Genomic DNA, 13,682 nt, shown 5'->3' on the forward strand with positions numbered 1-13,682 from the left:
TTTACAATAAATAACACCTTATTTAACTTCATTTATGTATTCCAATTCTGATAAACACAACACAGGTATAAAGAAATTACAATTTCATCAAATATGATGGCTTTGACTAATTAATAGTTAAGTTAAAAAATAAAACCAGTCTTCGCGTTCGCTGGAGACTACATCTTACTTTCAGTTGGCAATGCTTGAGTCAGCTGTTTTCAATAATATCCACAGTAACCGGACTGTTTCCATATAATTTACATTGATAAGTAGCGATTTTAATCAATACGCTAAACCAGTCTGAAAATGTCACTGAATGACAATAGGCTATGCCATTCTGTGCTATTTTTAGAAAATAATGCAGTAAATGAAATTGTGATTCCGAAATCGTGATTAGTATTGTTGACTTTAAACAGGTAATGTTCAATTCCATTTTTACTTTGCGTCCCATGTACGCAATGGCCTTGAAAAATTTGCGTACAAACCAATTTTATTGCGTATTAAGATACTTTTACGTCGTAAACACAAACACTGGAAGTGTCTAGTGGTACGGTAACCAAATGCCTAGCCTGCATTAAAGCTGTCTGGTAACCAGGCTTCTAGCCTAACCTCTAGGATTTTCTAGGCATCCGGTAAGCAATTTGATTAAGAATTAAGTGCATTTTCAAATTCAATGAAGTTATTGTATCAGACTTTACATAATATGTTGATAATTTGATACACTATGTATGATCGTTATCTGAGTTAATAAAATACTGCTGCTTATAGATGAAGTAATATATGCATATGTTGAGCTTTAATAATGTAAATCTACTTAATAAAATAACATGGAATGTTTGGAAATTTAGTCTCTATTTGATGAAATCAGGAGGGCTGACCTCAGAGTCCATTAGGGTACTTGCAAAGTTATATTTTTGTTGAACCCTGATTGAAATTCATTTTTGAAAAATATGAACAAACTTTTGAAAGCTATAATTATTTAACCCAGATTTGAAAATATAAACATTTACTTCATAGAATCTGTATAAGACATAAACTTAACATGCTTGTGGTGTGTAAGAACAGGACTGTGTTAAGTTTAAAACACTATGCACCTAATACAAGTGTTATAGCTGAGCACAGAGTAAATGTGTGCTGCTACTGCTGCCACTAAAAACTGGAAGTTCTTCTAACAAATGACTGTTATACATGACATTTAAGTTTGATTGCAGCACTACAAACATAGATAGTTTATATATTTAGCCATGTTGAATTCATTTGATGTGTTTTTTATACATGTATTTAGTTAGTATCTAGATATGAACGAATTTAGTGAAATATGCTCTGTGGAAATGTTAATGTAAATGCTCTTCATTTATACAGCACACATCCAAGACATTACGACTTTGTGTCCAGTCCTAAAAGCTATTTATTTATCTGAATAGATTCTCTTTCTGTCATTTCAGATATGAACTAAAGTACATCGCGAAAATGTCGGGAACTGCAACAGCACAAGCTCAGCAGAAGTTCTCTAACCTACGGAAACGTCTTGACCAGTTAGGCTACAAACAGCCCCTTGGAATAGAGTCACTCCCACTTGTGGAGAAGTTGTTCGCAGACCTTGTCCACACCACAGAAAGTTTAAAGAATGCGAAACTTGAGATTGGTCAGCAAACAACAGAGACGAAAGATTTGGACTCGGCAATAGAACCATACAAGAGTGATAATGCTAAGTTAGTGAAGGAAAACAATGATCTGCATAAACAGCTTATCAAACAGAAAGAGGAGTCGGATGCAGTTTTCAGAGGTAAGACAGGACATGGCGATATTTGTGTACATGTATTTGCTAGGGCATTCTTTTGCGACATTTTGTAAACTGGAGATAGTAAGAATGTAAAAAAAATGGCTCTCTGAATTTGCTACATAGATATATGGCTTTCAGGTAGTTTACATAGGTTGATATACAGTAGTAAGTATTACAACTGTTGCATTTCAAAACTTATGCAATATGTAGGAGAACATTCCAGAAGTACATGTAGCAACATTCAGTTTACTACTGTTGATTAAATCCTGTTGTCAACAATTGTTTTCTCATATATAATATCATAGGTTTAAATATATGATTCATATTGTAGGAAATATTACTGAATGGTTATTTTTATTACCTCCCTTTATGGATCTGTCTGTATGAGTTCATGTGCAATATTTAAAGTAGTGCATAATTAATTTAATTATTCTCTGTGCAGCTGTTTGATCTGTTTTTAGCATAAATTTTAAATTCTTAAATGGAAGTTTGAAATAATCCCAGATTATTAATTTCCATATATGTATGACAGACGTTTTTTTTACATTACTCATTTTAAACATTGCCATGTGTAATACTGTAATACTCAAATAAAAACCACTAAATTTCAAACTACAGTTTTGCAATAGCAAAAGCGTGCTTGCACGAATGACTGAAGTACACTCTTTTTTTTGTAGAGCTGAAGGCTTCACTGCGTAAGCTAGAGCATGAGAATGCTGACCTGAAATTCCTAAATAATCAGTATGTTCACAAGGTCAGAGGTCTAGAGAAAGAGTCCAAAGAAAAATCTGATAGAATACTCAATTTACAGGAGAAGAATTTCCATGCAGTTGTTTCAACGCCAGGTTAGTTTCTTTGATATTTATGCAATTGAATATTTATACAGGGGAATAATTTTGCAAAATTCAACATGTAGGCACTCATTTCCCCGGAGGTTCCAGGGCCTTCCTCTTGGATATTTTTAGCTCGTCTGATTTTAGAAAAAATGTATATGAGGTATTGTCGTCACTTGAGCGTCAGTGTCAGACTGTCAGCGTCAGCGTTTGTTAAAGTTTTTGTTTAGGTCCATCTTTTCTCAAAACCATAAGAGCTACAGCTCTGAAACTTTGCACACCTGTTTGTCATTATTAGATGACTGTGTAGGCCAAGAACCAAAACTCTGATTTGTATTTTGTAAAAATTATGGCCTTTTTTATACTTAGAAAATTTGAGTTTCTTGGTTAATTTTTTTTTTAGGTCCACCTTTTCTCAATAACTATCAAGTTCCATAATTCGTACATGCATTTTAGCCAAATTATGCCCCCTTTTAGACTTAGAGAAGCCTGGTTAAAGTTTTGCATGCAAGTTACTATCCCAAAAACTAATGCAAATATTGAATTGAAACTTCACACATCGGGTTTATAAAACTGCATGTAGGTGATAGCATCAAGTTGCATAACTTTTACATGTATTTTGCATAATTATGATCCATTTTGAATTTAAACCTTCTGGTTAAAGTTTTGCATGCAAGTTACTATCTCCAAAACTAATGCAGATAGTGGATTGAAACTCTATAAATATTTTAACATTTTGGGTAATATTTCTGCTTTTGGGACAACAGTTCAATTGTCGAGCATTGGCTGTCTTACGGATAGCTCTTGTTTCAGCTAGAAATAATGGAATGACACAAAATTTTCTCTTGTTATTGGAGATGTAATTGTAAATGTTACAGTGTTGGCTAAGCTGTTTTTTTATCAAGTTCATAATAATTTAATGAAGGTTCTTCGTTTTAGAATAATCGCTATTTCAGCATTCGACAAAGACGTAAATAACTTATCTGCACTAATTGTGGAATAATCTTGCAGACCTGAAGTAATTAAAAATGAATTTTAATGAATTTCAATTGAATTACATTTCCTGTGTAAAGTAATTGGATATTTTACAGGCGGTAAAAAGAAGACTATACCATTCCGTCGACAACGTATGGAGATTGACTGCACTGTTCCACCTGCGGATGACTACCAAAGATCTAAACCAAATCTCGCTGATGATCCCTACGTGGCCGATCTTCTACAGGTGGCAGATAGCAGGATCGCAGAGCTGGAGAGGCAGGCCAGTGAACTGAGTGATAAAAATGAGATTGCAGACAGAAAAATGGCCAGTTTTAGACAACAGGTTAGATTTTTCATTATCCTTAATTCTTTAATATCAGAACTTGCATTAATGTTTTAACAGGGTTTGCACAGACCTTGAAACTTCCATGAAGGTGATGCTAGACCTTTAAACCTCCTTGAAAAAAGTGGTTCAGTCATAGATTTCAAGACGTGACTTTGAGAAAAATTAAATTCTTAAAAAACCAGTTAAAATATGCTTGAAAAGTGCATGAAAAGTATACCAACAGAAACTTTTAACACCCCCTGATTTTTTTTGGCAATGTCTTTCACAACTCCTAAATACACATTTTCCATTTTTGACGCATTAATTTGAGAAAAAAAAGGATGATGATAACATAAAAGAATCTCAGCAAAATCAGGTAATGCAAAAATATTAATCAATTTATTTTACGACCTCTGCGGTCTACCAAATTTAAAAAAGTCATAAAAAAAACACATAAAAGTTGTTTCATTTCAAATGAGCAAATACAATTTATTAGGGTATAATGATATAGATATTGACTTTTCACTGCTTGTACATGTATATTTTCAAATATGTAAACGAATTTAAATTGTTCCCAAGATGTAACAGGATAAAAAAGTTATTTTGTTTTTGTCATGATTTCCTGAATTATAACTGAATTATATTTGTATATTTTTGTCATCAGTAGGTAAGTATGAAAAAGATCAGTAACAATAACTCATTTTCTGGCATATTTCCTTATTTCAAGCACTTTAAAACAGACGAGCATTGGCACCCATAGGTGTTGCTCTCGTGTTAAAAGTTTCATTGCTGGTTGCCATGTGATATGTGTTTTTCAGTGGCAATTACTAAAAGAAAAAAAATACTTATTGTCATTCCCATCAAAGGTTCCCAGGAGTCGGATTTGAAAATATAAACAATTTTAAAATACACAGTCTTTGTACATAAAGTAGCATGCTCCTGTGTGTTTGCAGTACTGTGTTAGGTTTAAAGGGAAATAAATAACTTTGTACATAATGTGGCTGCTATGTTATTGCCTATGAACATAAAATATATTTATTTATTGTTAAATCCTACTTCCTATAAGTATTTTGACATATAAACATAATATTTGTCAAAGATTTCAATATTTGATTCACAGAGTTGAAAGTATTATTGAATCCATTGTTTTTGATTACCTCCCTTTATGGCTTTGACCGTATAAGTTCATGTGCAATATTAAAGTAGTGGTTTTCTTACCATGTAATTATGCATACTCACTATCTGGATAGCAAGTTTATCTCTTGTTTTTTGTTGAGCCCGCTTGCCATGAGCTTGATATAGTCGCCACTTTTGGCGGTTCGGTGTATGTGTGTGCGTGCATCCGATTTTGTCCGGACCATAACTTTCACATGCATGGATCATTCTTGTTTACCCTCAATGAGAAGGCATGTCATGCACAAACCCCATGTTCCTATCTCAAAGGTCAAGGTCACAGTTGGAGGTCAAAGGTCAAATTGAAGTTTGTCCGGAGCATTAAATATTCTTCTACATGCATTGTGGTATTTTGATATAACTTGGCATGAATGTTCACCATTATTAGATGACGTGTCATGCGCAAGAACCAGGTCCCTAGGTCTAAGGTAAAGGTCACACTTGACAGTTGGCGGGCTTGACATTCTGCCAGTGGGCATACTTGTTTTTTGGCGTAATGTGACTTTAAAAAACTTGACAAGGGGGCCTCCGTGGCCGAGTGGTTAAGGCCGCTGACTTCAAATCACTTGCACCTCATCGATGTGGGTTCGAGCCTCACTCGGGCCGTTGAATTCTTCATGTGAGGAAGCCATCCAGCTGGCTTACGGAAGGTCGGTGGTTCTACCCAGGTGCCCGCTCGTGATGAAATAATGCACGGAGAGGCACCTGGGGGTCTTCCTCCACCATTAAATCTGGAAAGTCGCCATATGACCTATCATGTGTCGCTGCGACGTTAAATCCAAAAAAAACAAAACTTGACATACATAATTGTGTAAGTAAACACAGTATTTATTTGTAATGCTACTTTAGTACTTACAAAAATTGTTAGAAAATAGCTGCTTCTAGGTTTGTGAATATGTCCATATATTTTGATCTGGGAGTAGAATAGAAAACAAGGACTTGTACTAGGAGCATAAATTGCAAAACACAATAACAGTTGCTTCCCTTTGGTACTTCATAGTGCTTCACTATGTTTAAATAGTTTTGCAGGCAGGATTTTGTTAATGCCATACAGAGTTATACTTTGCAATCAGTTGTGATAAAATTACCCAGTAACATATGTAATGTAAACTTAAAGTTACAGACCTTCCTCAATGTAGAAGCTGCTGAATGACAATTGTTAGGATCCCACGCTTCAAAGAAGGAAAAGTATAGATCTAGATTTGTACGTGTCATTAAGTTGGTATGCTTATGCCACTAATTGGTTGAAAATCGCCTCCAGGGAAAAACTAGGCAATGATTGGGTCTTCAGACAAAAGAATTCTTTGATGACTTCATTTAGAGCTCAGAGGTCAAAGACATAAACATTCACAAAATAACATTTTGAATGAATTTCCTGGCTTTTGGTCGCAAACTTGATGATGAATTTTGTTTTGTACGAAAAGATAGTTTAGAGATATAGATGTCTATATTATTGTCAGAATGTTTTTGGGACATTACAAGGAGTTTTGTTGTAACAGCATCAATTAATTTAAGGTTTATTTTTCGTTGGACCACTTGTTTCTCCGTCAATTTAATTTTTTAGGCAAAAGGCAATGGTTTAAGCCTGTTGTATCTTATCTGGAAAATCATGCACCTCCTTGTTTGCGAAATTTGATGTATCCATTCTTGTAAAGGATTCTTCAGTTCAGATTGTAGTCTTAAAGGGAAAAGGAAAATTTTAAGAAGTCAGGAAATTATTGTGATATTTAGTAAGAAGGTTTTGAAGGACTGGCATTACACATTCCTGCTGTGAAGGCTGTAAATATCTCAAGACTGACATTACATGTTTCTGCTGTAAAGGCTATAAATGTCTCAGGAGTGATATCACACGTTCCTGCTGTGATGGTATAGATATGTCAGGACTGATACTACACGTTCCAGCTGTGAAGGCTGTAAATGTCTCAGAACTGAATTCACTCATTCTTGCTTCGAAGGCTATAAATATCTCAGGACTGACATCACACATTCCTGCTGTGAAGGCTGTAAATATCTCAGGACTGACATCACACATTCCTGCTGTGAAGGCTGTAAATATCTCAGGACTGACATCACACATTCCCGTTGTGAAGGCCATAAATGTCTCAGGACTGACATCACACATTCCTGCTGTGAAGGCTGTAAATGTTTCAGGACTGACATCACACATTCCCGTTGTGAAGGCCATAAATGTCTCAGGACTGACATCACACATTCCTGTAAGAAGTAGAGATAGTACCTAAGTTTTTCAAATCATAGGTTTGAAGTTAAAACGCTTTGAAATGAAGACAAATGTCCATATATTTCTCAAAAACAGAAATATAGACAATATTTTAACCAGAAGTGCGGAGTTATGAGCATTTAATATTTTCATGATAACGAAAATTTTGTGATCAAGGACATGTAACTCTTCTTGAACATGGAGAGCATAAACATCAAAGGGACATAATATAGTCAATATTTTCTAATTGGGTGTATTTTATTTAACATTCAACTTTGATCTGGATTGCTAAATACTGATCCATGATACTGTGTGCTAAAAATTTAGAACATCTGGAACAGTCTATTAACAGAAAAACTATGCTTTAGCAGAATCAAAATAGTTAAGCTCTAACTGGGACTCGAACCCAGGACCTCTCACACTTAAGGCAGACACTCTACCACTTCCCTATAACAGCAGTAGCTAATAGCTATGCAGTTTAATTGCTGGATTACATTGCGTGAACTGGAACAATAATCGGTGAACTCCGGATTATCGGCGTATTCGCTTTGTTACCTAACGGCATTTTTTGTGTAAAGAAAAAATATAATCTAATGCTGCCAACGTCATAATTGGTCAAATCTGCCCAAATTTCTCTGACGTATTGTTCAGAGTATGAACTTACTAACTGGCAGTACCAGTGAAATATTACTTACACTGAATATTTTATATTTGCCCTTTTTGCAGCTGCCGAACGGCAAAGACGATAAACATTTGTCCAAATATAAGTAATTATTTTACCAGTTTTGAGAGAATTTCAATTAATGGGAAATTACAGTTACAAACTAAATACCTTTCTGCAACACATGGAGTCATTAGCATTCACTGTCAATCAGTATTATGACTAAGATCGACTGTCATTCATTCATTTCAAAGTTTCATAGACAGAGTCCGTTGTTTACATTTTTATCGTAACCGGTGCACTTGTAAAAATCACTTTAGTTTGAAAAATCAAAGTATGCAAAGAGCTATGGTACGGTCTCTATAAGAAGGTTTTAAAAGTCTCAGTGACATTACGCATTTCTGCTGTGAAGGCTGTAAATGTCTCAGGACTGACATCACACATTCCCATTGTGAAGGCTATATTGTGAAGGCTATAAATGTCTCAGGACTGACACTACCAGTACACATTTCTGCTGTGAAGGCTGTGAATGTCTCAGAACTGACATCACACATTCTTGCTGTGATGGTATAGATATGTCAGGACGGACATTACACGTTCCTGCTGTGAAGGCTATAAATGTCTCAGACGGACATTGCACATTCCTGTTATGAAGGCTATAAATGTCTCAGACTGACATCACACATTCCCGTTGTGAAGGCTATAAATGTCTCAGGACTGACACTACACATTTCTGCTGTGAAGGTTGTGAGTGTCTCAGGACTGATATCATACATTCCTGCTGTGATTTTATAGATATGTCAGGACGTTCCTGTTGTGAAAGCTATGAATTTCTCAGGACTGACACTACACATTTCTGCTGTGAAGGTGAAAAATGTCTCAGACTGACATCACACACACTTTCCTGTTGTGAAGGCTATAAATGTCTCAGGACTGACACTACACATTTCTGCTGTGAATGTCTCAGGACTGATATCATACATTCCTGCTGTGATGGTATAGATATGTCAGGACTGACATCACACATTCCTGTTATGAAGGCTATAAATTTCTCGGGACTGACATCACCCATTCCTCCTGTGGCATTAGAAGAGTCTTGGAAGTTGTCTGAAAGCTATAGATGACACAGGACTGACATTCCCAGAGATGTGGCTGATTACTTTCTAAAAATTGTTATTGATTAAAATTATAATTACTTCAGAATTTTATGATTATATAAAATGTAATGTAATTGATTAAATTATTGTTGTTTAAAAAGGTAGGCATTACATCCTGATTACATTGATTACTTTTTCTATATATGACAAAGTACTGTGAAATCATTAATTTTCGAGGATGGGGCTCATTTTGGTGGTTGAGTCTAATTGAAAGGTTTAATCCCAACAGAAAGTTAAATCCGCATTATTCATTTTATGTTCAAAATTTGAAGTTTGAATTCATATCCTTGTTGTTTTTTGGCCAAACCACAAAAATTTCAGGCACACAAAGTAGAAGGTCCAACAATAGTCCAGTTGTCATACAGTGATATTATTCTGAATGAATGTAAAACAAAATTGTTTCAGATACTGGTGTTTGTTCATATTGTTTTGTGTATCCTAGTATACCTTCACTCTTCCCTCCACCTGACCCCAGTACCCCCACATTGGAAGATTTGGTTTTGGGATAAAATATACTAAGTACATTTAGAAACGCAACACTTGGTCTACAGACAATATTTTTTAACCTGATAATTGACAAGAAAACTGCATTTACTTGATTTTTAGCTCACCTGAGCCAAAGGCTCATGGTGAGCTTTTGTGACCGCTCAGTGTCCGTCTTGTGACGTCCGTCGTGTGTCGTCCATCGTGTGTCATCCGTCCGTCAACATTTTCTAAAAAAATCTTCTTCTTGAAAACCAATGGGCAGAATTACACCAAACTTCACAGGAATGATCCTTGGATGGTCTTCTTTTAAAATTGTTCAAAGAATTTAATTCCATGCAGAACTCTGGTTGCCATGGCAACCGAAAGGAAAAACTTTAAAAATCTTCTTGTCAAAAACCGCAAGATGTAGAGCCTTGATATTTGGCATGTGACATTATCTTGTGGTCCTCTATCAAGATTGTCAAATTGTGCCCCTGGGGTGAAAAGGGGCCCCGTCCCGGGGGTCACTAGTTTTACATAGACTTATACAGTAAAAAGCTTTGAAAAACTTCTTGTCTAAAACCAGATGACCTAGGTCTTTAATATTTTATATGTAGCATTGCCTTGTGGTCCTCTACCAAAATTTTTCAAATTATGCCCCTGGGGTGAAAAGAGGCCCTGCCCCGGGGGGTCTCAAGTTTTACATGGACTTATATAGGAAAAAAACTTTAAAAATCTTCTTGCTTAAAAATGCTTTTGATATTAAGTATGTTGCCTTTCCTAGTGTTACCCTACCAAAATTATTCAAATTATGTCCCTAGGATGAAAAGAGGCCCTGTCCTGGGGATACCAACATAGACTTATATAGGAAATTTTTTTTAAGATCTTCTTGTCTGAAAGTTCAAGGCCTAGGCCTTTGATATTTGGTATGTAGTATTGCCTGGTGGATCTCTAACAAGTTTGTTCAAATTATGCCCCTGGGGTGAAAAGAGGCCCCGCCCTGGGGGTCACTTGTTATAATTATGAGTTATATAGGAAAAGATACTTCAAAAATTATCAGACCATATTTCCTAGACTGTTTAATTATAATTACCTGATGACCCCAAGCGATTAGGGATCATTTGACTGTTACCTTGACCTACTTTCTTGTTTTTCAAGATACAGCCTTGAAATTTGGATGACATGTACAGTTTTGCACACTGATCTTAAAACTGACTTTCAGTTACCATGAATATGACCTTATGACCTACATTCTTAATATTTTAGCATCAGTTTGCCATTTGAAACATGTGGCTCATATTACTCAGGTGAGCAACCCAGGGTCATCATGACTCTCTTGTTTTTTTTTTTGGTTTTGGTTTTGGATGATGGTCAGGTTTCTACACAATTTTACAATACTACTACACAAAATTCAAATATACAAGTACAAGGAAAGTATGAAATAATCGAGAGTAAAAACGTTGCCTTTCTAGATGTACTGAGCATACTTGCGATTAAACAGTTACAATGAATTGTCCTTAAATTTTAAACAAAAATATACTGGGTAAAAAAAAGTTTTTGTGGACTTGCAAGTTTTAAATTCCTGTGTCATGTCAGTTTTGCAATTAATAAAAGTAAAAATAACAAAAAGCACTTTATAATTTGGAATTTATTTGAATGGAAAAAATATCAGAGAAAATTTCCATTACAACAAAAGTACTTTAAATTGCAAAACTTGCTTTGGAAATTATCATTATGTACATAATGAATTTGAAGACATAATACAAGAAATGAAAACTACTAATTTAAATACAGTGCATCCGTTAACTATAATGAAAAGCATGATGATGAATATTCTTATGGTACTAAATCTACAGTCAATAAGCTAATATTATATTTACATTTCTTTACATTAAAATTTTCCTTTACCAATATTTGCTGATTAACTAAAATCAAAAGTTTTACTACACTACATTGTGTAGTATTTGCAGAATCAAATTACTTTATATATTAAAAATTTAGGCATTAAAATTTCCCCTAAATGGATCCTCGTTTAGATTTAGGACCTAATGTAAATTAGATTTCAATACTAATATTTCAGCTTTATGGCAAATTTCCTATTTAAGATTAAAGGTGTATCGGTACTTTTATATTGAATAAATAGTGTCGTAAACATTTTACTGATAATCTATCAGCTGAATGTTAATACCCTTGACTGTGCCTCGTTAGAAAAATCCCGGGGACTTGGGGACAAGTTCGAACACGGTCTACCTCTACCTACCAACTTCAGTACTGTACACCTTATATTGGACTAGCGATATTATTGACTTTATAATTAAACTTCATACGTCACTGGCTCGTACATTATTGGTGAAAAGGTTTAAGAGTTATTGAGATTAGTACATGGTTGTAAAACTCGTGTGAAAGGACTCGGACAGGATTTAAAACTTTTGGTAAGCTTATTTTGGAACTTTTCTGTTACAAATAAACTTAAATGCATGTATTTTAATCAAACTAAATGTACATGCATGCCTTCCACCATATTGTTTACTATGATTTCCATGGATACGACAATAGAATTATATCATTTTCGGTCAGTGATAAGAGCATGAAAAGGTTTAAGTTCATACTGTCTTGAATTTCAATAGCACTTTTTCACTAATTGTGTGAAACAAAGCATTTTAACTTTTTTAATGTGTGTGTTTTAAACAAAATTTTGCAACTTATCAGCTAGACTTGAATTTGATACTTTTAACAGTTGTTGTAAATATTGTACCTAAATTATTATACTCGATATGTGAAAAAGTTAAAAGTAGTGGAAATTTGTCAACACTGTAAAGTTAAAACTTGCAGAGCATGTTCATACAAAGCTTTTATGAAAATATTTCCTTCTATAAAACTTTAATCTTTATTTGATCGGTAAATAATTCACCTTTATATTACTCTTATCAGTCTTTTGTTAACAGTTTGTTACAATTTACCGTTTCAGTTACGATTTATTTTGTTTTATAACATGGCAAGGCAAATTGTGCTTTAAAATGAATAACTCAATTTAACAATGAATTTATCTAAACTAAAATGACCTTATCTTTATTCCATGTAATGAATCAATAGAAAGATAAATTAAATGAAGAAGGTTAGGATCGAGTGGTAGTAATTTGAGTTTTATACAATTTAAGACCTTTGTTTAAAGACTTCTTGGCCAAAATAGACCCATCACAGGAAGAATACCTTTCCCGTCCCCCCCCCACACCCCAGTTCGATGGGGTTTTACTTTTTCCCCAATCCCAGAGGAACTATCGTTTTCCCCTGAATTTTTGTTATTAGTTTACAGTATTAAAGTATGTAAGGATATAAGGGATTTCTTCATGATTTTCTTCTTTACTTTATTTAAGGTCATGTAGGTACAAGAAATCTCTAAAAAGATGAAATGTTTTTCACAAACTCTCAGCAAAATGTGTGACAATGTTTGACACAAATGGTTTTACCATGTTTTAATTATTTATAGTTCTCACACTGTAGCATGTCACTGCAGGAAAAAATCTATCAACTATTTTGTGATTAATTCCTATAATTGTATCACAATACATTATTGTGTTTTTTTTTACAACCTATAAAACACTGAATTCCTATGATGAATTCATACAAATAAAATAAATGAGAAATCAATAAGCATTTTCATGTTTGACAAAAAGTTTTAAATACCCTTTGTATTGTTAAAGGGCTAAAGTGCAGTTTATATGAGAAATGAAGAAAATTTCAGAAGAAAAAATAAATGATGAAAAACCAAATGTACAAAGACCAGTGAATTCTCAGTAGTCAGTAAATTTAAAGAAGACCTACATTTAGAAGATCTACATTTCTGCTTCAAAGCAGGATTTATAGTCTGAAAATTTCTTACCAACTTACACAAGTATTTGATCTGTCAAATTTACGACAGCTTTTTTTTTCTTCATGAATTTCTTGATACCGATCAAAGATGTACATTATTTTACAGGTTTTTTTTTCAGAGATAGATGTTGAAACTTTTTAAGTTCTGATCAAATCTTGAACCATTTTAAATTTATGTACAAAAATTTGATTTTCTTAAGAAAATATATGATGTTTTTCCAAAATTTTAATACATTG

At 34.1% G+C, this 13,682-nt stretch overlaps 1 protein-coding gene across 10 annotated transcripts in view; it reads left to right on the forward strand.

Annotated features, from left to right (window-relative positions):
• The window catches only part of LOC123557199 (centrosomal protein of 135 kDa-like), a 46,162-nt gene that overhangs the window by 2,749 nt on the left and 29,731 nt on the right, over positions 1-13,682 (forward strand). For 9 of the 10 annotated variants that reach the window (XM_045348513.2, XM_045348514.2, XM_053543515.1 and 6 more), the window contains exons 2-4: positions 1,428-1,768; positions 2,443-2,610; positions 3,690-3,919. In XM_045348513.2, coding sequence (XP_045204448.2) covers positions 1,453-1,768; positions 2,443-2,610; positions 3,690-3,919 — 714 coding nt within the window. In that variant the 5' untranslated portion in view covers positions 1,428-1,452. Of the gene's footprint in view, positions 1-1,427; positions 1,769-2,442; positions 2,611-3,689; positions 3,920-11,850; positions 12,008-13,682 lie in introns of those variants that run through there. The other variant, XM_045348523.2, reaches the window with a different exon arrangement.

The sequence above is a fragment of the Mercenaria mercenaria genome, chromosome 5, assembly GCF_021730395.1.
Source record: "Mercenaria mercenaria strain notata chromosome 5, MADL_Memer_1, whole genome shotgun sequence".
NCBI lineage: Eukaryota > Metazoa > Mollusca > Bivalvia > Venerida > Veneridae > Mercenaria > Mercenaria mercenaria.